This window comes from Lytechinus pictus, chromosome 9 (genome assembly GCF_037042905.1).
Source record: "Lytechinus pictus isolate F3 Inbred chromosome 9, Lp3.0, whole genome shotgun sequence".
Taxonomy (NCBI): domain Eukaryota; kingdom Metazoa; phylum Echinodermata; class Echinoidea; order Temnopleuroida; family Toxopneustidae; genus Lytechinus; species Lytechinus pictus.
The window spans coordinates 594,178-619,877 of NC_087253.1; the positions used below are offsets into that span (position 1 = coordinate 594,178).

The window sequence follows — 25,700 nt, forward strand, 5'->3', positions numbered from 1 at the left end:
GAAACCCTGAGGCGGATTCAGGATTTCATTGACGAGGGAGGGGGTGGTAAAGAAGGTTCGTTGATTTATGAAAAAGGAAAATTAAGAGAAAAAGTTTATCCCAAAAGAAACCCAATGCCTAGCCCCAAAAATCTTGCACACACACATACATCCCCCACACAAATTAATATTAAAGGTAAGAAGCTGGCTTCAAAACGTCTGCATACAACAGGGGGAAATATCACTTAGACAGAATTATATATTCTACTATTCACACATGAACTCAATATATATTTATGCAATCTACCACTGTGTAATATTTTATTTCAGATATCAAAAATGAAGAAAGAGAGTTATATAAATATGAAGACATCTCCCACTGGAAAATTCTGGGTATTGATAAAGAAATAAAAACCATAATTGTTTAATATAATTAACACATGCATTCACCTTTAGAACAACAGTATAAATATGAAGCTCCAGCTCCCACTGGAAAATTCTGGGTATTTATTGTTATCGATAATAACATTATATAATCAAAGATATAAAAAGATAATTGTATAATTATAATTAACACATGTCTTAATTAATCACTTATCATATCGTTCTTCAAATCAGCAAAAAATGTTAATTTCAACTATTAGTAACAGGGACTCAGTTTTATCATTATGAGGGGAACAATAAAAAGCTCTCCTAAAACTTTTAAGGGGAGCATTAGGGGAGCACTACAAAAAGCTCTTCTTTAATTGACATACAAGGGGAGCTCTCTTGTCCGATTTCAAAATGGAGGGAGTAATGTACACTAAATAAAGTTACAACCCACAACCAAAGGAGACAAACAATCAGATATAGATCTGATCTATGCAATATTTATCTCATTAAACTTTTTAATGTCATTCTTGCAAGTGTGTTTAATTGCTTACAATATAATTGTGTGTTATTTACAAAACCTTGATGACAGCAAATGAAGTTTTCAAGGTTGACTTGAACAGTTTGATCATTGACTGACACTCTTGTTAAGCAAATGCTGAGGCGAGTGATAAATCGCTCTACCAAAAATGGATTAAGGAGAGCGGTAGCGAGTGATCACTCTTACTCCCCTTAAAACTGAGTCCCTGTATTAGTTTTTCTTTACTTGTTAACCTTCAACAAAATTTCATAGTTTAGATATAACATGTGCCAAAGTAAATGATACTAACAAAGTTTTAATAAAGAGATGTCAGTTTACAGTCACTTGCTGATTTGGAAACTGTAGTGATAGGCCTTTAACAAAAAGATACTGCACTAGAAAACACATCATTTGTTAAAATACATATCTTTCCAATCATGTGTGATTCCTGGTATTCAGAACAAAGAAATAACTGCAAAAGAGACAGTACTATTTTAAAGACATAATAACCATAGTACTGTACAAAACAATGATTGGATTACTGTGTATGTCATAGGTAATAATACTTCCAAACAGAAATCTACAAATTATGAGTAGTATGAAATAGTAATATGCTTTAGTACCTAGCCTAAAATTATAACGGATATGATAGCAATAAAGACTAGAGATTTCATCAAAAGTCAAAAGTAACATATTGAGGTATGGGAAGTAGAGTTTTTTTGTTATTTCTGTGTAACACATCACACATGTATTCACTTTGAATGTGCAATAAGAGAGGTAATGATTTGGATATCTAGAGCTATTCTTGTGTATTTTGTGATCTAAAATCATTGTCATTTTACATTTGAATACATGTGCTTGTGTACACAAAATATGCCCCTTGTTACAGAATGAATTACAAATATGGGATCCTTAACATAAAAACAGTAAATCAATCATATTTTCATATTCTTTGAGCAGAAATTTCAATTATTGTACAATGAGGAGATGACTCCATTGCACATTCTTCTAAATACATTTATGCCTACGGTTGTTTTACTGAACCATCTAATCTATAGTCATCCAGTTTTAATGGAATTCCAGTATTTTAACCATCCCAGTATTTTAACCATAAAATGTACCCCATTTACTCTTTTTAGGCCAAAGGAGCCCCTAAAATTTGAATTGACTAATAGATTTATGAAAAAGGGATTTCATTCATTTAAGACCATATTATTATCATATAAAGTGGGCATCCATATAAAGTAACAGTGGAAAAACGGAAAGTGATAAATTTACAAACCTTGATTAACTCAAATACACTAACATGTAGTACATTATCTCCATTAAAAAAACCCACAACTATATATCATTCATTAATCAATAAAAAGACTCATAGGCCCGAATTCTGAAGTCGGGTTTAACTTAAGCTCAGGTTTCAAGTTGTGGTTTAAGTATGGATAGCCAATTGTTATATAAATCACTAACAGTAGAGATATAATGTTTTAGATAATTTGGCTCTCAAATAAATCATAATTGTCTAGGAAGTGTAAATAGATGATTGTCTTCACCATCGATGAATCAGTAAAGAGCACAGTAAACATAAGAAACATACAACTTGATAAAAATTTTGACACTTTTGGCTTCCCATAATTTTAGCACAGAGTTAAAACCTGACTTCAGAATACGCGCCATATTGTTTTTTCTTTTTACAAAAATGAATATTTAAAAAAATTGCATAGTACTGAATGTAAAGAAATAGTAAATATTGTGACAGAATGTAGACAAATCTATGTAATGATTAAAAAATGTTCCTTCAAATAGATAAATAGGTAGTTGTACGTTGTATAATATATATGCCATGAAAAAGGGAGAAACAGACATCAGATGTAAAACAAATAGGTTATAAAAAGGAGAAATAACCATTTAAATGAGTCATTATATGAACCAAATGAAAAAAAAAGAATGAAAATGATTGATGTTCTTAACTACAATACTCGAAATAAAAAGAAAATTATTCTGTAAAACATAGATATATAGCTCTATGTCCAGTTGTCATGTTGGTTCTCTGTTAGAAAGTTAACTTTGCATCAATTAAAAGTAGACAGGATTTCGCTCCACTCCGTTTTCCTGTTATAGAAAAAAAATTAAATCAAAAAAAGAAAATCAATATCATGTGTTTACTTTTTATGTAAATGATGGAAATATTTCATTCTATACATCATCAATTTATAAAGGATTTAGTTTCTTTTCTGATTACCATTGGTAATTTAATTTCTGCATCATATTATAACCCAATATAACCATTATGATTACTTGGTTTTCCAATGATAACTATCATGTTTCGTTAACATGACAGTTCAACAGCCAATCAGAATCAAGGATTCAATGCAACCATGCTATTGCATTGATTGATTTTATTCGTCAAGAATATCACAGGAGATTACAATAAAATTGAAGAATACCTTGACAGGATAGCCCATGAAAGCCGAAAGGCTTATTTCCAATGGGGTCCTATAGTTAGTATACATGTAAAACATTAATATATATATTGTATCAAAAAGTATAAACTACGACAAGTACTGGAATATGGTATTTAAAAAAATACATATCCATCAGTCAAATGGTAAAGTTATCAAGCTTTTATTGAACAGGGCTCTAATAGTCGTAAAGGACCTGATATTTGTATAATAATAAATCTAATCTCTTCCATAAAAAACCTGTGTATTTCCATGGCTAGACGAAACAATGGGTAATACAAACAGCCATTTAAAAAGGCAATTAATGCAATGAGTTTACTGCTAAGAGACATGGTAAAGTGCCCTGGGCATTGCCATTAGTGTAATAAGGTAAATATTTTTGGGAAACACTTTCAGAGGTGGAGTTCAAATATCATAAATAGTAGATATTGTTTACATGTATGTGAAAAAAAAACATAAACTACATTTTGACAATTTTTTTAAAAGTTATTTTTTCCTAATGAGGAATGGCAAGGCGTTCATCATACATATTATAGAAATATTTTTAGAAGAATTATAATGATGATACTACTAAATCTTCTAATACTCACACTAATACCATGGTCTCATCTGCCACATTGGTGATAGATTTATATAGAACATAATTTAATACAATTACCCCAGTCCATCACAGTTCTACACAGAAAATGCACCATCTTCACTCCCTGGGGTACTCCACAGGGAACTCTTTGTTTTATACTTTCTATTTATTAACATTGCCAATGTAATAAAATGGAAGTTTACATCTTACTGGTACTAGAGAGTGACAAATATGAATAAGTTTCTTCCTAACAGACATTAGCACCAGGTGGGATTGAACCCTCAACCTCTGGTTGAGAGTCACATGATTGAATCACTATGCCATGGCAATCAAAGACTCGACAGGTTATAACTGTAAAACCATTATTACTGTAAACATACAATGAATAAACTACATACCGTATCTCTATCGCCGACAACGTATGGCGTCCTGAAATTGCGGCCTTCCTCAGGCTGTTATCAAGAAGAAGAAAGAAAATATATTTGTTAAACATAACACTTGCCATAAACATCATCAACTCAGGGTCGCACAAAACTCACTTTTATGGTAACTTTGCCATCCAATGGTAACAGCCAATCACAATCAGGATTCTATTGAAGTATATATTGGAAACCATAAATACCATAAAAGTTACATTTATGTAATGGGCAGGGGCGGATCCAGGATTTTCAAACAGAGAAAGAGGGGGCACATTTTCCTGTAAAAAAATTTGACAAGCCCCCCCCCCAAAAAAAAAAATGTTTTCAACCAAAAATTAGATAAGTACATATTGTCCACAGAAATATTTGACAAGCAAAAAAAAAAGTCCTCACTTTCAAAAGGGGGGGGGGGGGGCACAATTGTGTTTTAACGGCATTTTTACATTACAAATTTTAATTGTGCCTCTCAAATTACCATTATCTAGAGAGGGGCACAGTTGATCCCCCCTCTGGATAGTGGTAATGGGGTGCTCCTCTTTTGAGAGGCACAATTAAAATTGATGAGGAGAGCGACGTTGTGCATTAAAAGACGTGGAGGATTAAGGAGGGACTTGAGTTTGGACAGAAAGACTTTCTCAAAATCGAACTGAAACTCTGATAATCATTTTATTTGCCTCAAATGCACTTTCAGATAATTTCATTCCTTTTCCTGTTTAATATCAATATTTGCATATATGTATCATTTATTTATGTTGAAAAATTTATTTATCTGAAATAACAAAAAGAACATTACGCTACATGACAGAGTCATGAAAATGAGAAAAAAACACTTCTATTCATAATGAAAGTGTCTTGTCGTTTTTTTAACCTCCAGTGTCAGAGAGTGCACAAGTCAAGTTTTACACAATCCACAAAAGTTGCTCAGGCTCAGTCATGCATGAAATAATCATACCACTGGTGATACAATCTCATCAAATAGACCTTAAACATTAACAAAAGTGAAAAAATTTGAGTGCCTGCTTTTTTTAAAAATATAAGCACGGTATACAAGATAGCCATTCTTCATGAACAGAGAAAGTGTTTATACCGATCTTCCATTGCCATTATACATTGCTCCATTTCCACGAAGGCGATCCAAAGCTTGACCCACAGCCATACGACGTCCTTCAAAAGAATCATACTCTTCAGAACCATCATAGGAGCCATTCATATTGAAAGATGGATAGTCATAACGTCCATCCCTGAGGGTAAAAGATAAAATGTCACTTAATCTATTCTTCTTGGTCTACACCTTATTCTACTTCATTCCACATGGAGTACACCTTACTCTGCTTGATCTACACCATACACTACTTGGCCTACACCTTATTCCACTTGGTGTATACCTATAATACCATACACTACTTGGTCTACACCTTATTCCACTTGGTGTATACCTATAATACCATACACTACTTGGTCTACACCTTATTCCACTTGGTCTACACCTTACTCCACTTGGTCTACACCTTATTCTACTTTAGTCTGCACCTTATTCTACGTAGTCTACACTTATTCCACTTGGTCTCATTCTGCATGGTTTAACTTTTTCATGAACAATCAGTTTTCCTACTAACCATTTGGCCTTTTCGCACGTTTTTCTTATTACCAGTAAGGCTATACACATTTTAGTTTTTTCAAATATTTACTCAGTTAAATACCATCTAGTCTTTATGAGTATATTCCCTTTGTGAACCAGTATTCATTTGATAAAAGCAAAGACTGACTAGACATGATAAGTCAGATCACATGTTTTTCCTCAACTCTTCTCTAACACCCTTCCACTCCAAATTGCCTTGTCTTGAGATGATTTGCCAGTATGTCAATAGTAATGGGCGTAATAAAACTTTTATTCATCATTCAACTGATATTACAAAAACATCTTGCACTCAGTCAATATAGTAATTGATATTTTATTCTCTGCTATATACAAGCACATGTGAGCTTACTCATAATGTATGTTATTGCTAATAATCATTATTGACATTACACCTGCCATATAGAATAAGACAAAAATTGAAACTGTAGCCCCCCCTTTTCCAATCAAGTTATTCATATTTGAAGCTCATAACACCATAGGGTTTGTGTACCCAATCCCTCTCCCACAATTTTTTAGGGGGGGGGATAAAGGTTTCCATCTCTTTAACCCCCCATTCTCCAAACTAATTTGGCTGGTATTTTCAAAGGCAGTGGCACATTTTTTCTTGTCCTGATCAGTGCATGTTAATGTGCGCTATGTTTATTGCTATAAAAAGCTAAAAAATGTTCTGTCTAGCCTTAAAAAGACAACAACAAAAGACGGTCACATGCAGAAAGCTTAGACATTATCATAAATAACTCATAAAATGATTATTATTGATATCATTAATAATTTAATCATTTAATGATCATCATTATTACTATTATTATTATTACATAATTGTAAAATATTTTTTGGCACTATGAAATATTTTATTCGTATTATTATCAATATCATCGTGAAGATTATTATTTCTATGTTTATCAGTGTCATCAAGAGAATTAGTATTATCATCATAATAATTATTAAATCTGTTTCTAACTAACAATAACTTTCATCACTATTATTAATACTATTATCATTAAAATGTGGAATACTCACGAGAGCATGGCTTTTGTTGCTTGATTTTGTCTGAAGCTTTGGAGGAACATACAGCAGACACAGCCAACTATTATGATAACAAATCCAAATACTCCCAGTGCAATACCAATTATGGCTCCAACAGACAGCTCTGAATTGCCGGTATCTAATATAAAATAGAAAAAAATGATTAATTTATTTCTTTCAACAAAAAGATAAAAGGAAGAAAATTGCCATCCAGCTGTACATTTGATATATATGAAATACCAAAAATTAAACAACATATAAAAATATATCAAATCTCTAATTCCTGTTAGTGGGTATGTGTTTTCCCCCTATTTACTTGAAATAAACCTTTCATGATAATGTGTGGTGCACTATTGGCATACTGCAATTGATGCATTATCTTGCAAATGTGTAGAATTAATTGTACTGTAACATCTGTTTCAATGCTGTGTAAAAGGCAAACTTTGTGAAGCAAATTAAGCAAATATCTGCCTCTGGGGCGCATTTCACAAAGACTTGTTATGATAACACATGCACAGGTTCAATAACAATTTTAAGATCATCCAATAAAATTAAGTGATTTCATTAGCTTATAACTGTTATTATAACAAGTTTTATGAAATATATATTTTCATACTGGTGATCACATATAGGAGCTGGTGATCACATGCTAAGAAAAAAAATTGAAATTGAAGATACCAACATGGACATTTTAAATCATAGAAAATGTGTATCATTTACCGCAATAGTACACCAACATCAATGTTATAAAATTGAAATTTGTATTAAAAATATGAATAATTATAATATATAGTATATTCAATTTTGTTTTTTATATAATTGTTTATCTTTTGGAAAAAATACATGTTTTTTGTATTTTGTAGTTATTCTGAAAATTAAATCCATATTTTACTCCAAAATGCTAGGTTTCATCTCACATTTTCACTTTTCAAAAATAAAGACAAATCTCCAAATAATGCATCTTATCAGATCATTTCATATTAACAAAATTAATTTTAAGGAATATCAGATCATTTCATATTAACAAAATTAATTTTAAGGAATACTTTTTGCCAATGCCCAGCAAAATTTGTACTTGGTGTAGCAAATTTGTCATTACAATGGTCACTCCATAAAAATGTGATCTAAGTTAACCTAGATTAAACCCAGAATGAATCTAGGATTGACCTTGAACTCATTCCTATAAGTTCATAAAACATACCATTTTGGCATAGATCCCCATTGAAACCAGCCAGGCAATCACATGGGTCTCCTGCAGTAATACAAGATCCTCCATTCTGACAATTCGTCTGATCACATTGAACTGCTCAGGTCAAAAATAGAAAACAAATCAATTTATGCCTGTCACAAATCTAACAAATCATTTATTTTCAGAAGATAATGGCTGTAAAATTTCAAATTCTTCTATCATCAACCCTGTTTTGTTTTAACATCTGGTCTAAGGTTGTGGTTTAAGCCGGTCTAGATCTAGATAGCCAAACATGATATCTATATTCTAAAATTGGAGATTTAATTCATCAGCACATAACACACTTAAGCATAATTATCCTTGAATAAGAAATGAATAATACTCAGTATCACTTTTTATCATGCAGGAAAAGAGCAGAGTAAAGATGATAAATGTAAAACATAAGCAAAAATTTCAACAGTTTATGCTATCCCTTACCTTAGCACAGGCACAATGTAGACCATATACATTAACAAGGCAAAAGCGATTTTGTGTCTCGCCCACTTATGAAAATAACCAGACATATCGTGATTTGCGAGGGCACGCACCAGAATTGTATCTAAACTTCATTGTGAAATGACTGGGATGGAATAACACTTGTCATAAGAGCCTTGCACGTAAAATTAATGTTGACCTAAAAATGACCTTTGATCTTATGTGACCTCCAAATGCAGCATCACATGCAGGTCCCCCAAGTCCATCTACCATCCAAGTTTGGTTGAAAAGTGACTTACGGTTGCGGAGTTAGGTGTCATAAGAGAGTCTTGCATGTAAACTTTAACGTTGACCTGCATGTAAACTATAACGTTGACCTGAAAATGACCTTTGACCTTACCATGTGACCTCTGACTGCAGCATAACATGCAGGTCCCCCAAGTCCATCTACCATCCAAGTTTGGTTGAAAAGCGACTTACGGTTGTGGAGTTATGTGTCATTAGGTTTGTGACGGACGGACAACATTTGGATCCCTAAGTCTCGCCTTCACCTCTGGTGGGCGAGACAAAAATATATTACTAAACAAAGAAGAAAGAAGAACACCTCAATATTAAATGATCGAAAATGGAGGTGTATCAAATGCAGGTGGAACAGGAAAAAGATCAATAAGCATAGAGGGTTGAGTTTTGTAGCTAAATCATGTCACTATTTTTTAATGACCTTTTATAAAATGATATAACCTTGAAAAAGATAATCAAAACCACCCCTACACAATCAATGTAAATGATCTACCAAAATCAGAACATCATTCATCTACATTACAGAGGAAATAATTGATCACATTAAGAGTGTATTGTTTATATGCAAGGAAGGACCATCTGCAAGAATCTTCAACCCTGAAGGAGGCAGATGTAACGTGAAGAAGAAGTTGTAATATTTGCACCATCCACAAAGATTTGCTTAATAAAATCCTACTGTATCATATAACTGCAACTTCAGGGTAACACTTTTTATTTTTTTCTAGGGACAATTTGGCAAACATAGCTGTATTACACAGCACCATAAGCATTATTAAGAGGAAGCAAGATACTGACCCCATTCACATACAAAACCATAATATCCATCAAATAGGCACAATATTTTTGTCTATTTTCCCCCATAGCTGGTGTGTGAACAGGTAGTTTTAAAACTGTCTTATGCCGTTTTCATACTGAAGACGAAGTGGAGTTACTCCGGAGTAACTAAGGATTGAGTTGATACACTAATACTGCGGACCAACATTATACACCCCCTTTCAATCTGGCAAGCTCCGTAGTGGTGTATCCGCAGTCGTTTCCGTGGTTTCCAAGCAAGTTCGCGCCATATGTGTGATGCCCGAAATCTCCCCCATGCAGAAACGAAGTTATGCGCGAGATAGCTGATACCGCACTTTCGGTGCGGACTAACTCTGTATGTAAACCTCTTCTCGAAGTGGGCTGAGTACTCCGCTTTGAATCCGAATCGAAATAATCCCAAACAGTCAGACTGCAGGTCCCAAGAAAGTGGCTTCTTTCATCCAAGTGATATTCATGACTTGAGATGTTTTGCATATTTAATGAGCTTGATGCGGACCAAAACACCTCTTTTCATTCGGTCATTGCTGCTCTAATTATGCATCGAATTTCATTAATTTGGTACCATTGTAAAGAAGAAGAATCATTCTTTCAGGTCATGTGTTTGGATTTATTCAAAGATTTTGTAATATAGGTTAAAATTTTGATATAAAATATGCTACAAAATAAATATTTTTACCTGACAAAAGCTGCTATTTTCACACTTTATTTTTGTTTGAGCCCAAATGATTTTCATATCATGATAAAGCTGAATATGTATGCTTTGAAATGATATAGGTTTCAAAATAAGAATTGGTTTAATCGGGTCAAGATCACACTTTTCATTTGCCAAGTACATAAAGCAGCTTGAAAACAAGTATACTGCACTCTGATTGGTCAAAAAGACCACACAATGGCAAATTCCAACAGTTCCAGTGCCTGGGTTCGTGGGAAGGTCACACTTCCCATGTGGTAATCTCCTCAAATACCCCGCGCCTGTTGTTCTGTGAACCTTATCCAGCCAATCAGAACTCTGGATTTCATGCAAGTACAAAATTTCAGAAATCTCGTCTTGTACCTTGGTGGGAAAAGTGTGATCTTGACCCGATTACAAGGTGCCGCATATCAAGAGTGGCATTGTGAGAAAGTACAGAAGTTCAGCTTTATGGTGATATAGATATCATTGAGGCTCAAAATAAAAAGTTTTGCACAATTTGCAAAAGAAAACAGAGGAAGAAAATTCAGTTTTGAGGCACAATTTCAGGCCAGAAATTTACTTATTTAACAAAATATTGTATACAAAATAAATGACCAATATGAAAGAGTAACTTTTACTCTATCTGATGGTGCAATAATATTTCATTTAACTTGAGGTTAAAACAGGTAAATTCTTAGAGAAAGAAAATCTCACGAATCACGAGATTTTGCAAGGAGGAGGATTCAGCCACGAGATGATTTGGATGAATCTGGCCTTTTTGCTCATTAGCATAGGGACCTGCGGTCTGACTGCAAAATGTTCATACTGCCCTCCAAAGTGGAGTAATTCCTTCTGGACTCTGGAGTAACTTCCACTTCTCTTGTCAGTATGAAAGTGGCTTTATGGACATGTATCAAAAGTGTAATTTCACTGCAATCCACATCAAGGAGTAAAACTATTTTTACTCCATGCTATCACTACAAAATTATCATCATTCAATACGTGTCGTACGGGACATTTTGACAACAATTTCTTCTCTCTTAGCTGAATGCTTGAGCAATAAAATTTTCTTTTTTGTCAATGATAAAGTTATAGTGGGCAGTCATGTGACAAACTACCCAGTAGTTCTTTATTATTACAACAAAAGAAATTAAAATTCCAAGTTCGTTTGGACAGCAGGTTGAAAAATGTTGTGAAAATCACTGATTGTTCAAGCATTGAAACGCCCAAAATGATTAGTATCTGTATTAGGCAGACCTTAAAAGAACAAAAATTTGCAAGTTTTTTACGGAAAATAGCTCATAACAACCACCAATTTCATAACTACCACCAAAAGAATGAGTAACCCAATTAAAAAATATATTTTAAAGAAGGATAAATTCAATAATTATCACTGAAAGGATTTGTATCTCAGTTTGTTACTTTAGAAATTTTGTTACAATTTATATCAATATCATATTTTTTTTCAAAATATGGAAATAAAGAGAAATACAATGATTGTAATTTTTAATTTGAGGAGCAAAATAAAGAGTAAATTTGACCTTGTGAAAGCTGTATGGCTTAAAGAGGACACATCTACACTTACCATTAGCATTAAAGGATCCCACTAGAGTAATACCATTAAATGATGCTTGTAGAGAGTTGGTAGACAGTGTTGTTACTTCCAGCGCAAGATCATCAGCTAAGGTCTGGGTTGCAGCGGCAATTGTAAGGTCAAGGACACCAATAACACTACCCTGGCTGAATCTAACCACTTCACAACTTGGAGGGCCAATTGCCAATGATGCACTTACATAGTTTGTGAACTGACAAATAAACACAATAAAGGAAATAAGCATCTGAGTATGTTTAAAACAAAACAGATAGTTGCATTGTGGAATTATTTTTTTATACTGTAGAAATATTCTTTCAAATCAAAGTCAATTGCCACAATATCATTAAATTATAGATACCGAGTTATATAGATCTAGTACGTCCTGACATCACACATTGTGAAATAATGAAAATGGAATTTGAGTATTCTTAACAATGCTGAGTCAACAGATAATGTGTGTTTATCACTGCTGTGAAGTCAATAATTCATAGTCCCTATTCTAATCTCTAACTTAGTACATGCGCTAAAGCTGTTGTTTGACTATGTATGGTCAGTGCTAAATGTTACAGTAGATGATTTATAGAGCATATTTGACACTCAATCCATTGAAAATGATCTGAAGATGATAGCTGCAATTGTATTCTTCACCCTTGCAGCATAAAAAGCAATGCAGTAGGCATATGAAATACAAATAAGCTTAGAAGAGCAGGGCTTTCATAAATTTAACAAAAACATGGCTTTTTAAAAGATATCAGCCAAAATCTCTAAAAGCTAATTGTGCAGGAGATTAAGTAATATGGCTGCCGAAACACTGTGAAATATGTTGCTCTTCCATGTCATGCAACATTTTACTCTTTATTCTAAAAGCTGATATTTGACAATTGTAGTCAATGTATCAATATTTCAAAAATTTGACAAACTTGAAACAAGTGGAATGTCTCGCGCAGTCTCGCCTGCATTATGCAATTTGATATTGCAGCAGTGCTGACTTTGAAAACTACTATTGAAAAATTATTTTAAAACACTATAGTCATGGTCATCAAGGACCTATGACCTTGATCATATGACCTACGACTTGTGCAAAACAGTAAATGATATTTGATTACCATTATGTCCTTGTTTCATGAACTAGATCATTAAACTTTCGAAGTTATGATGGCAATTCAACAATACCCGCGACATGGCTAAAGTTCACGGACTTAGAATGAACTTTGATCTATGTCATGTGACCTGAAATTCACACATGATATTCAATGACACTTGATTACTCTTATTGTATCAAGTTTTATGAACTAGATCTATAACCTTTCAAGGTTATAATAGCAATTTAACAAATACTCCCAACATTGCCTAAGTTTGTTGACCCTATTTGACATTTGACCTTTGTCATGTGACCTGAAACTCGCACAGGATAGTGATACCTGATAACCATTCATCCTTGTTTCACGAGGTAGATCCATAAACATTCAAAGTGATGGCAATTCAACAAATACCCCAACATCTTTTAATAAATCTTTCAACAATCATCCAAGCTAGCAACAGTAAATCGATTAAAGAATAGTTCACTGATTCGACACTAAACAAACCCTGGTTTACCACTGTATTTCCGAGTGTTAACATCAACCATTATGACTACATGACTTGGTCTTTTACCTTGGAACTTAGATAACTCAGTTTTTTAATGCTACTACATGGCCAAAGTTCGTTGTCCCTTAATGACCTTTGACCTTTATCATGTGACCCAAAATTCAGGCAGGATGTTCAGTGAAGTACCATTACCATGATGTCCAAGTTTAATGAACTAGGTCCACTTCCTTCTTAGTTATGATGTCATTTCAAAAACTTAACCTTTGTTAAGAAAAAAACTACATGTAATCAAATCCAAATTCAATATTCTCAACAAAAATTGTGGAGACTAACAATATGACTTTACAATCATTTAAAATATTAGCAAAATGGCTTGTGAACCACAAGCCTCGTGTGATTTTACAATTAATAAAATATGCAATAATTAAGATCTGTTGACCAATGGATAACCTTTGAACTTATCATCCTCATAAACACACACGTGTTTGTTAAGGCATTCAAATGATCGCAACACTTAATACCTTCGGAACAATCCGAATCTGTTAGGACTGTGCCACAAGTACATGTACATAAAATACCCTCAAATGGTATGTATTATTTACTAGAAATTTGACGTGTCCAAAGGAAACAGATGCCCCCGCTTAACGTGATCAGAAATTCATTCAATATGATTGACCTTAATATCGTACAGAAACCAATATAAGCATATATATAATGAGCTGTGACCTTTGATCTGCGGACTCCTAATTTGAACTAAGCCTGTATTTTGGTGTCAAACTACCTACAAACTCCAATTAAAAAAAAATCTGTTGAACATTTCATATTCATGTGAAAAACAACTCGCTATTCAATGGTATGTATTATATATAAAATACCCTCAATGGTATGTATTATAATAAAATACCCTCAATGGAATGTATTATATATGAAATACCCTCAAATGGTATGTATTATTTACTAGAAATTTGACGTGTCCAAAGGAAACAGATGCCCCCGCTTAACGTGATCAGAAATTCATTCAATATGATTGACCTTAATATCGTACAGAAACCAATATAAGCATATATATAATGAGCTGTGACCTTTGATCTGCGGACTCCTAATTTGAACTAAGCCTGTATTTTGGTGTCAAACTACCTACAAACTCCAATTAAAAAAAAATCTGTTGAACATTTCATATTCATGTGAAAAACAACTCGCTATTCAATGGTATGTATTATATATAAAATACCCTCAATGGTATGTATTATAATAAAATACCCTCAATGGAATGTATTATATATGAAATACCCTCAAATGGTATGTATTATTTACTAGAAATTTGACGTGTCCAAAGGAAACAGATGCCCCCGCTTAACGTGATCAGAAATTCATTCAATATGATTGACCTTAATATCGTACAGAAACCAATATAAGCATATATATAATGAGCTGTGACCTTTGATCTGCGGACTCCTAATTTGAACTAAGCCTGTATTTTGGTGTCAAACTACCTACAAACTCCAATTAAAAAAAAATCTGTTGAACATTTCATATTCATGTGAAAAACAACTCGCTATTCAATGGTATGTATTATATATAAAATACCCTCAATGGTATGTATTATAATAAAATACCCTCAATGGAATGTATTATATATGAAATACCCTTAATTGTATGTATTATTTATAAAATACCCATAATGGTATGTATTATTTATAAAATACCCTCAATGGTACAGTATGTATTATATATGAAATACCCTCAATAGGATGTATTATTCATAAAATACCCTCAATGTACTGTATGTATAATATATAAAACACCCTTACTGGTATGTATTACTTATATACTATGTCTTACTTGTAGATACTTACAATGAAGCAGTAAGAAGTATCATATTCCATGAATAAGGCTGATAATCTATTTGTTAAGTCAGCAGTGAATGTAAGAGGAACACCATTCAGACTTACTCCCGTTAGCCGAATCCTTATTGAACTTGAAGCAAGGGATGATGAGATAGCTAGAGACACAGGAAGGAAGAAAAATATTGATACCAATTTGAGATATTGTTTTAACATATATGGTAGAGCAATATATATATATATTTTGGTTTTCAATTATACTATATATAGCATTAACAAAGGTGTCCCGATCACACAAGCGTTAACACATACCACATAAATACATCAAATTATTTGGCGAAGTATAGTCACCATTTGACTTACTCATGTATTTATCATCATCATCATCAAGTTATCATCTTTAATAAATATATATGAACTCTGCATCTTGCTTTGATTCATCTCATTTAAGTTTGGTTGAAAGTTAAAGTGCAATATCGATCCCAAGACAACATAACATAGTGGGGAACCCATTTTTCAACCGACGACAACACAGCAATATATTGATCCAACAAGTTGACTACCAAATATATATATATATATTTGAGAGGATGCTGTAAATACAGTGAGAATAAGCAATGAGACGTAGCCAGGGTTTAGTCCATCAAGTTTAATCACAAGCTTTCTGCCATAAATGGGCCTTCTTCAGTTATCTGAAGTACAAGAGAAACAAGTGGCCATAATGTAAAAACAAATTTGCGGAATATGTATACGCAGAAGGTGTATACATATTCCGCAAATGTGTTTGTACATTAGGAGGGCCACTTGTTTCTCTTGTACTTCTGATATCTGAAGAAGGCCCAAGTATGGCAGAAAGCTTGTGATTAAACTTGAACTGAACCCCGGTTTGTCTCATTGCTTATTCTCACTGTATTTACAGCATCCTCTCAAATATATACTAGAAAGCACCCGCACAATGTTTAGGTCCCGCTCCTCACAATTATATATATATATATATATATATATATACATACATCTAGCATCTAAAACAAAATGAAAATAAGAAATATCAGTGATTTACCATAACATTATCACAAATACTATATAATTACCATCACTGTAAAGCTCAGAGCCTCCACCTTCATTTGGTATAACTCAGATTTGTCATTCATTCATTCATGCATGAGCAAGCTCAAACTATTAATGAGACAGATCTCTTTTATTTCTTCATCATTTTCTGTGATAGAGGTATGTGATTTTATATTTGAAATTCACATACTACCACAAAAAGTGACTTTTTGGTGTCATTCATTCAAATTGTAATTGCTCACTCTTGCAGAATTGGATAATCATCTCAAACCATACAAGAAGTTTTACAATGATTATTATGACTTATGTTTATGATTAATTTACAATTAATCACAGAAAATTCACGATTTCATTTTTTGTGGTACACACTACTATTTTACTCAAAATCAAATAAAAAAAATCTGTAATCAAATAATTTAGAGTTTTTGTATGGGGCTGACTCCCAGTAGACCAATATCTACTTTGTTACAATGAAAGATTTCATGATTTTCAATCCAAATCAATGCAACTTGGCAAATTCTTTGATAGTTCTTTGATTACTCCAGGCATTATTACTTTAATGATATATAAGCATGGTAAACATTATCATTCTCATATATAATATAAAGACATACCCGTGCAAGAATCTGTATTTGTCAATGTAAAACCGCTATTGCATACACATGTGTAGGAGCCAGCAAGATTAACACATCTGCCATTGGTACAGAGACTTGAATCAACACACTCGTCAACATCTGGGGAAAGTCAATGTGTTGAAATATATGTTATGATACTAAAACTTATTATGCTAATAGTATTTTATCATGTACACAGAACAGTAAATGTATAGTAACAATCATAATAAGCTTTTATGAACACTCATAGTATTCATTGGACAGTTATCTTTTCCTTCTTCCCTTTAAGGGCATTTTTTTTCAGAAATAATTTTGTCATATAAAACAACATATATGCATATAATCATGAATACATACATAAAAACATAAACAAAGTATTTTCCATAAATACTCTCTGTTTGAGTCTAATTTAATACAGTGAGTATGACAAATGTATAAATTGTGTATATTTTTGTTTATGGTACTACTACAACGTTAAAGGGGGAAATCATGGGGTCTAATCTTTTCAGGATTAAAAGACAGGGCATGATTTCCCATGTACCAAGGCTGTGATTCTCCAACAAAAAAGGCAATATCACATTGTCCGGTTCTGCATGAGCATATAAGAAATATGCTAGGATTTAATTGACTGGGAAAAAGTTATATAACCCTTGCAAAAAATGACTGTTAAAAAAGCAAAAATTAATGATATACCTTTACCTGTTTGACACGTAATTCCAGTAAATGCAGTAGGACAGGAACATGTGAAGGAATTGAGACCATCAGTACAAGATCCTCCATTTTCACAGGGGTTAGGAGAACAATCATCAATATCTGGGAAACATTTCATAACACAAATCATAAGTAAATTTAACTGAGAGACGGCTGCTACATTGGCGGCGGAAGCCATCAAATTTAGGGGGGACCACCAAAAATTTTTGACAAGCAAAAAAAAAAAGGTTATGAACCAAAATTTTAGGGGGGGGGGACTGTTACACCCACAAATGTAATAATCGCCCACAAATGTAATAACGCCCACAAATGTAATAACACTTTACCCACAAATGTAATAATTTCGCCCACAAATGTAATAATTTTTGATCGCCCACAAATGTAATAATGACTTTACCCACAAATGTAATAAATTTGAAGGGATTTTTGGCGAATCCGTTCTAAACTAAAATCCTGTAGTAATGCGTTCATATAGCGATGGACCTATCGTAATAGGTCCATGATATAGCACAAAAGTCCAAAGTCTTTTTTCCAGACCCGGTTGTTTCAAAAATTATAATATAAGTCCAAAGTCTTTTTTCCAGACCCGGTTGTTTAAAAAATGATGATAAAAGTCCAATGTCTTTTTTCCAGACCCGGTTGTTAAAAAATTATAATATAAGTCCAAAGTCTTTTTTCCAGACTCGGTTGTTTAAAAAATTATAATATAAGTCCAAAGTCTTTTTTCCAGACCCGGTTGTTTAAAAAATTATGATAAAAGTCCAAAGTATTTTTTCCTGACCCGGTTGTTAAAAAAATTATGATAAAAGTCCAAAGTCTTTTTTCCAGACCCGGTTGTTTAAAAAATTATAATATAAGTCCAAAGTCTTTTTTCCAGACCCGGTTGTTTAAAAAATTATAATATTCGTCCAAAGTCTTTTTTCCAGACCTGGTTGTTTCCAAAATTATAATATAAGTCCAAAGTCTTTTTTCCAGACACGGTTGTTTCAAAAATTATAATATAAGTCCAAAGTCTTTTTTCTAGACCCGGTTGTTTCAAAAATTATAATATAAGTCCAAAGTCTTTTTTCCAGACCCAGTTATTTCAAAAATTATAATATAAGTCCAAACTAAGATACGATAATGATATTCCAGTAGAATGGAAATGAGAATAGAGCTCAGTCTTTTCTCCAGACCCAGTTAATCAAAACTGGTGGAATTAATGTCTTTGTTGTTGTTTTAACTTATACGGCGCTTATTGTGAATATATGCGCTAAGAGTAAATTGAGAATCAAGCGTAGTGTTTTCTCCAGACACAGTTACTTAAAACTAAAACCCTTTACCCACAAATGTAATAATTTCACCCCACAAATGTAATAATGCACTTTACCCACATATGGAATAATTTTTGATCGCCCACAAATGTAATAATGACTTTACCCACATATGATACAAAATTTGAGGGGATTTTTGGCAAATCTGTTCTAAAATAAAACCCTATAGTAATGCGTTCATATAGTGCAAAGTCACAGTCTTTTTTCTCTAGACCCGGTTATATAAAACATTTAAACAATCTTCCAAATAAAGATACCAAAATTAATTCTTCTTCTTGTTGAATAACATAGAAGTTTAGTGTAGTCTTTGCTCCAGACCCAAATATTTCAAATAGCAAATAATAAATAGTAATAAAAAAAACAAAGACCCCACGATTTTATTAATGTTGAACAAAATGTAAATATAGCATAGTCTTTCCTCCAGACCCAGTTATAAAAAAAAATCATTCAAAAACAAAAGAACAACAACAACAACCAAAAACAGATCCGCAATATTTTCAACATTGAATAGCGTGTGTGTATTTGAGTTTTGTCAGACGTGTATCAATCAGATATGATTATTTACGTCTGGGACCGACCTTTAACGTCACCATCTGAAACACGTGACCAGGGCTCGAACCTCGAAACTCTGCATCAATTTGTAACTTCCCCACATAGCTTGGATTACAGGCACACGCCACAACGCCCAGTTAGTATCGAAATATGGTGTAGTCTTTGTTCCAGCCCCGGTTATTTCACAATTGCATATCATAAAGAACACTATTAACAAAGACCCCACTATCTCATTGATGTTGAATAACTTGAAAATATAAAGTAGTCTTTTTTCAAGACCCAGTTATTTTAAAATAACAAATCATAGAAAAGATGTATAATAATAATAAAACAAAGGCCCCACAGTCTTACTGATGTTGAATAACATGGAAATATAGCGTAGTCTTTCCTCCAGACCCACTTATTTCAAAATTACAAATCATTTTTTAAAGAGTCAACAAGAAACAAAGACCCCCACTATCTTATTAATATTAAATAACATAGGAATATAGCGTAGTCTTTCATCCAGACCCAGATCTTTCAAATAACAAATGAATAATAATAATAATAAATTAATAATAATAATAAAAAACAACGACCCACGATCCTATTCATGTTGAATAATATGGAAATATAGCGTGGTCTTTTCTCAAGACCCAGTAATAAAAATCATTAAAAAACACAACAACAACAACAAAACAAAGACCCTGCAATCTTATCAACATTGGATAGCATGGAAATATGGTGTAGTCTTTGCTCCAGACCCAGTTATTTCAAAATAGGAAATTATAAGAAACAATAAAAACAAACAAACAGTATCCATAAAGACCCCACAATATCATTGATGTAAAAAAACATTGTTGTTGTTATCTTGGATTTTAAGGCGCGTATCATATGAATATTTACGCCTATGATTAATTTGTCGTCTTTGTGGTATGCGTTATCACATGATTTTTATAGTTTGGCTTAATTTGTATTTTTAAGAGAACTAGGTGTGGGGTAAAGCCTAGATTTTTTTCAATGATTGTTTATCTTTTAGATAACCGGGTCTAGAAGAAAGACTAATCATAATACTCGGGTTATTCCACAGGAATAAGAATATGACAAAGTTTTATGTTTTTAAGATTGTTTAAATCATTTTTTAAATGACTGTGTCTGGAATAAAGACAACGCTCTAAACATGTGCTTTTTTACATGGTCTTAATTTGGAGGATTGATGGTTCTTAGATTCGTTGTTGGGGGTTGGGTTTTTTATTGCTTTTTTATTCTTGAAATAACTGTGTCTGGAGGAAATTCTACAATCGATCTTCATGTTATTCGACAGTAATTAGATTATTGGGTATTCGTTTTAGAATATTTGTAAAAACTATTTTATTTTTTCAAATAATAACCAAGTCTCGAGAAAAGATAATTGCTTTACCCATGCATTATTACAATGTTTTGTAGGGATCTTAGTATTATTTAAAAAAAATGGATGTGGGGTAAAGACATCTTTTTTCTGGGTGTAATTTTTGAAAATTGGTCTTAGATTTGAAGTATTTTCAAACTTCATTTTTTAAATAACTGGGTCTGGAGGAAAGAGTACGTTTTGAATCTCGTCTTATTCCACAAGAATAAGAATATGATAGGGTCTTACGTTAGAAGATTTTTTTTGGGTAATATTTTCAATGATTAGGTCTGGAATAAAGACAACGTTCTTAACCTCTTTTTAAAACAGGTTTTTAGGTTGAAGGATTGCTTGGTCTTAGATTTGTAGTTTTTTATTATTACTATTTGCAATATTTTGAAAAAAAATAACTGGGTCTGGCTGAAAGACTACTCTATATGTCCATGTTATCCATCATTAACAAGATTATGGAGTCTTTATACTGTTTTTGTTGTTGAATTGTTATTTATAATTTTGGAATAACAGGGTTTAGAGAAAAGACTAAGCTCAATTTTCATTTTTATTCCACTGGAATATCATTATGGTATCTTAGTTTGGACTTATATTATGATTTTTGAAATAACCGGGTCTGGAAAAAAGACTTTGGACTTATAGTATAATTTTTTTGACAACCGGGTCTGGAAAAAAGGCTTTGGACTTATATTATATTTTTTTACTCAAACAGGTCTCGAAAAAAGACTGACTTTTATTATAATTTTTTAATTAACCGGGTCTGGAAAAAAGACTTTGCACTTTTGTGCTATATGAACGCATTACTATAGGGTTTTAGTTTTTAGTTTTAAGTAACGGGTCTGGAGAAAAGACTACGCTTGGTTCTGAAATTACTCTTAGTGCATATATAAACAATACGCGCCGTATAATTTCTAAAAACAACGAAGACATTTATTCCACCAGCTTTAATTAACTGGGTCTGGAGAAAAGACTAAGCACGATTCTCATTTTTATTCCACTGGAATAGCATTATTGTATCTTAGTTTGGACTTATATTATAATTTTTGAAACGACCGGGTCTGGAAAAAAGATTTTGGACCTATTTTATAATTTTTGAATTAACCGGGTCTGCAAAAAAGACTTTACACTTTTGTGCTATATGAACGCATTACTATAGGGTTTAAGTTTTTAATTTTAAGTAACTGGGTCTGGAGAAAAGACTACACTTGATTCTCAATTTACTCTTTGCGCATATTTTCACGATACGCGCTGTATAAGTTAAAACCACAACAAGACATTTATTCCACAAGTTATATTATAATTTTTGAAACAACCGGGTCTGGAAAAAAGACTTTGGACTTATATTATAATTTTTGAAACAACCTGGTCTGGAAAAAGACTGGACTTTTATCATTATTTTTTAAACAACCGGGTCAGGAAAAAAGACTTTGGACTTTTATCATAATTTTTGAAACAACCGGGTCTGGAAAAAAGACTTTGGACTTATATTATAATTTTTGAAACAACCGGGTCTGGAAAAAAGACTTTGGACTTATATTATAATTTTTGAAACAACCGGGTCTGGAAAAAAGACTTTGGACGAATATTATAATTTTTGAAACAACCGGGTCTGGAAAAAAGACTTTGGACTTTTATCATAATTTTTTTAACAACTGGGTCAGGAAAAAAGACTTTGGACTTTTATCATATATAATTTTTGAAACAAGCGGGTCTGGAAAAAAAGACTTTGGACTTATATTATAATTTTTGAAACAACCGGGTCTGGAAAAAAGACTTTGGACTTATATTATAATTTTTGAAATAACCAGGTCTGGAAAAAAATACTTTGGACTTACATTATAATTTTTTAATTAACCGGGTCTGGAAAAAAGACTTTGCACTTTTGTGCTATATCATGGACCTATTACAATAGGTCCATCGCTTTATGAACGCATTACTACAGGATTTTAGTTTAGAACGGATTCGCCAACAATCCATTCAAATTTATTACATTTGTGGGTAAAGTCATTATTACATTTGTGGGCGATCAAAAATTATTACATTTGTGGGTAAAGTGCATTATTACATTTGTGGGTGAAATTATTAAATTTGTGGGTAAAGTGTTATTACATTTGTGGGTAAAGTGTTATTACATTTGTGGGCGTTATTACATTTGTGGGCGTTATTACATTTGTGGGTGCAACAGGGACCGACAATTTTTTTTTTTGGCAACCAAGCAAAAATAAAAAAGAATAAAGGTGATCAGCTAAAAAAATTTGAGGGATCATCCCCCACCTTAAATTTAGGGGGGGCAGGTCCCCCCCCCCCCATTCCCCTGCTTTCGCCGCCTATGGGCTGTTATGAGCTACCAAAATCCTATAACTTCATTGGTTCATAGCAAATTTGTCATTGAAAATCACTGACATAATGCTCCATAAAAAACTCTCCAGTTGGATAGATCTTTGATTAAAAGAATGAATTTCAAAGTAAATACATGGATGGATGAGTTGATAAATGGATGGAAGGAAGAATAAATGAATACATATATGATTAAATGTGCACCAGACAAATTTTCATTCCATCAAATTTTAAGAAAGAAGGCGAGATACCCAAAACTTTTGGTGATTGCCCATATGACTTCTAGATTATGGTGTTATTGGTTTTCCGAATTGTTTAATCACAACTATTTGTAATTCATTGCCCAGATATTGATCGTGAAGCTATGGTCAACATTTGGATTGAGAAGGTTACCCAATCATGACACAAACAAAAAGAAACTCTATGATGTAATGTTTAGGAATGTATCAGTTAATACTGAATTTTAATATCGAATTAATTTCAATTTGTTGTAGTCCAATCAAAGTGTTAATATGATTTCATATTTTGCTTCCCTTTCTTGTTTTAAGAGGGAAAGATAGTTGTACTTACTTATCTCACACATATTACCAGTGTAACCAGTAACACATGAACATTGGCCAGTATTTGCATTTGCACATGTTCCGCCATTCTGACATGCATTGGAACCACATAGCTCTGAAGAGAGACAAAAATATTGATTAATTAGGATGAGAATGCACTAATTAAAAGACATACCAGATTTGAAAGCTAGATACATGCAGATGAAATGAACATCAATAAAAAGCTTTTAAATGATCATAACACCATTTACAATACTGATAAAATGGTTCAATTACTCAAAGTGCCAGGACAGCTTTAAGCCATAAAGACCACAACTTTAATCTTGAGACTAGAGCTCACAGCACAGGAGGGGGTGGGAGAGAGGACTGCATCCCACCTAAGATATTGGCCATTCATTTAACATTAGTAAAGCTTAAAGTCAAAGTAATGCTTTTATTGGTATTCAAGATCTCTGGGGGGGGGGTCAACATTGACCAACCTGTTTGACATGTGTCTCCAGTAAAACCAGTAGTACAGTTACATGAGAAGGAATTCACACCATCAACGCAAACCCCATTCAAACATGGATCAGGAGAACAGTCATCAATATCTGTAAAGATTTTATGGGATTCACAAAAATATAAAAAAAGGTGACATATGACACAAAATACAGAACCTGATTTTCAAAAAGCTCCACATAATTCATGATACATTTTGTTGTGCAAAGTATTTCTATTTCTATTTCCTTTCTCTTAACTGCTTAGAGGCACTTTGCGAATTTGCGGTATATAAAATTGTTATTATTATTACTTAAATAGAGAGGGACATACTTCATAACAATTTACTTACTGGACTTTTTTATTTAAGGTTTAATGACAGGAGCAAATTCTAACAATTATTTTAACAAACTTGAAAACACACATATTTTCCTTCATAAATCTGGTTCTTCCTTTATGCATACCTGCATTCTAATTCATGTATGTTGCCTATTGTATTATCCGCGCACCAACAATATACATCATAAAAAAAAGACAACGCTGGATCCGGGTGCTTACAAGTAGATTATAATGGTAAAGCACAGAGCCTAGACACTTATATCAACATGACACAAAAGAACTCTATTCTTAATATCACCATTATCATGATTTTTGCTCATTTGGATAATAATAAAAAATATTGAATGGCAATTCTTTTGGGGAGCATCAAATATATTGCCCTTTAAAGACCCATATTTTCCATGTCTAAAAGCTTGGTCCAATATGATACTTTTGCTCGCAATATATTTAATGTTTGCTTCAAGGCCAGTAAATATCATATACATATTCAAAATGTTGCATAAGTGTAGTGTCCATTAACCCATCTATTGTTTCTTTCTGAAATTATGAACTTTGCATTTCAACTAAATATGATTGGATCCTTTTTGTCCCTCTAACTCCATAGGTAGAGGGACTTACACATTCAGACCATAAAATATGAACAAAATTTGACGTTTCTAACTTTTCAAAAGTACACTATAAAACTATTTACTCTAATATTTACTCACTAATTTTTTTAAAGACAAGTAATAAAAGGAGAGGGTACTTACTATTCTCACACATAGTACCATTGAAACCAGCAACACAATCACACTGTTCAGGGGTTGTACATGTTCCACCGTTCTGACAACTAATTGTGCCACAGGTCACTGGAAACAAAAAAATAGATAAGAAAATGATCTGT

At 32.7% G+C, this 25,700-nt stretch overlaps 1 protein-coding gene across 1 annotated transcript in view; it reads right to left on the minus strand.

The window, feature by feature from the left end:
- Positions 1 to 245: 245 nt before the first annotated feature.
- LOC129268468 (fibrillin-1-like) overlaps positions 246 to 25,700 on the minus strand; it is a 137,315-nt gene continuing 111,860 nt past the window's right edge. Inside the window, exons 58-69 of the mRNA XM_064104441.1 lie at positions 25,567 to 25,665; positions 24,481 to 24,591; positions 24,012 to 24,116; positions 17,850 to 17,963; positions 17,151 to 17,270; positions 15,481 to 15,626; positions 12,029 to 12,248; positions 8,193 to 8,294; positions 6,986 to 7,130; positions 5,414 to 5,567; positions 4,306 to 4,359; positions 246 to 2,977 (exon numbers count right to left, since the gene is read on the minus strand). Of these exons, the coding sequence (XP_063960511.1) occupies positions 2,942 to 2,977; positions 4,306 to 4,359; positions 5,414 to 5,567; positions 6,986 to 7,130; positions 8,193 to 8,294; positions 12,029 to 12,248; positions 15,481 to 15,626; positions 17,151 to 17,270; positions 17,850 to 17,963; positions 24,012 to 24,116; positions 24,481 to 24,591; positions 25,567 to 25,665 (1,406 nt within the window). The 3' untranslated portion in view covers positions 246 to 2,941. The remainder of the gene's footprint in view (positions 2,978 to 4,305; positions 4,360 to 5,413; positions 5,568 to 6,985; positions 7,131 to 8,192; positions 8,295 to 12,028; positions 12,249 to 15,480; positions 15,627 to 17,150; positions 17,271 to 17,849; positions 17,964 to 24,011; positions 24,117 to 24,480; positions 24,592 to 25,566; positions 25,666 to 25,700) is intronic.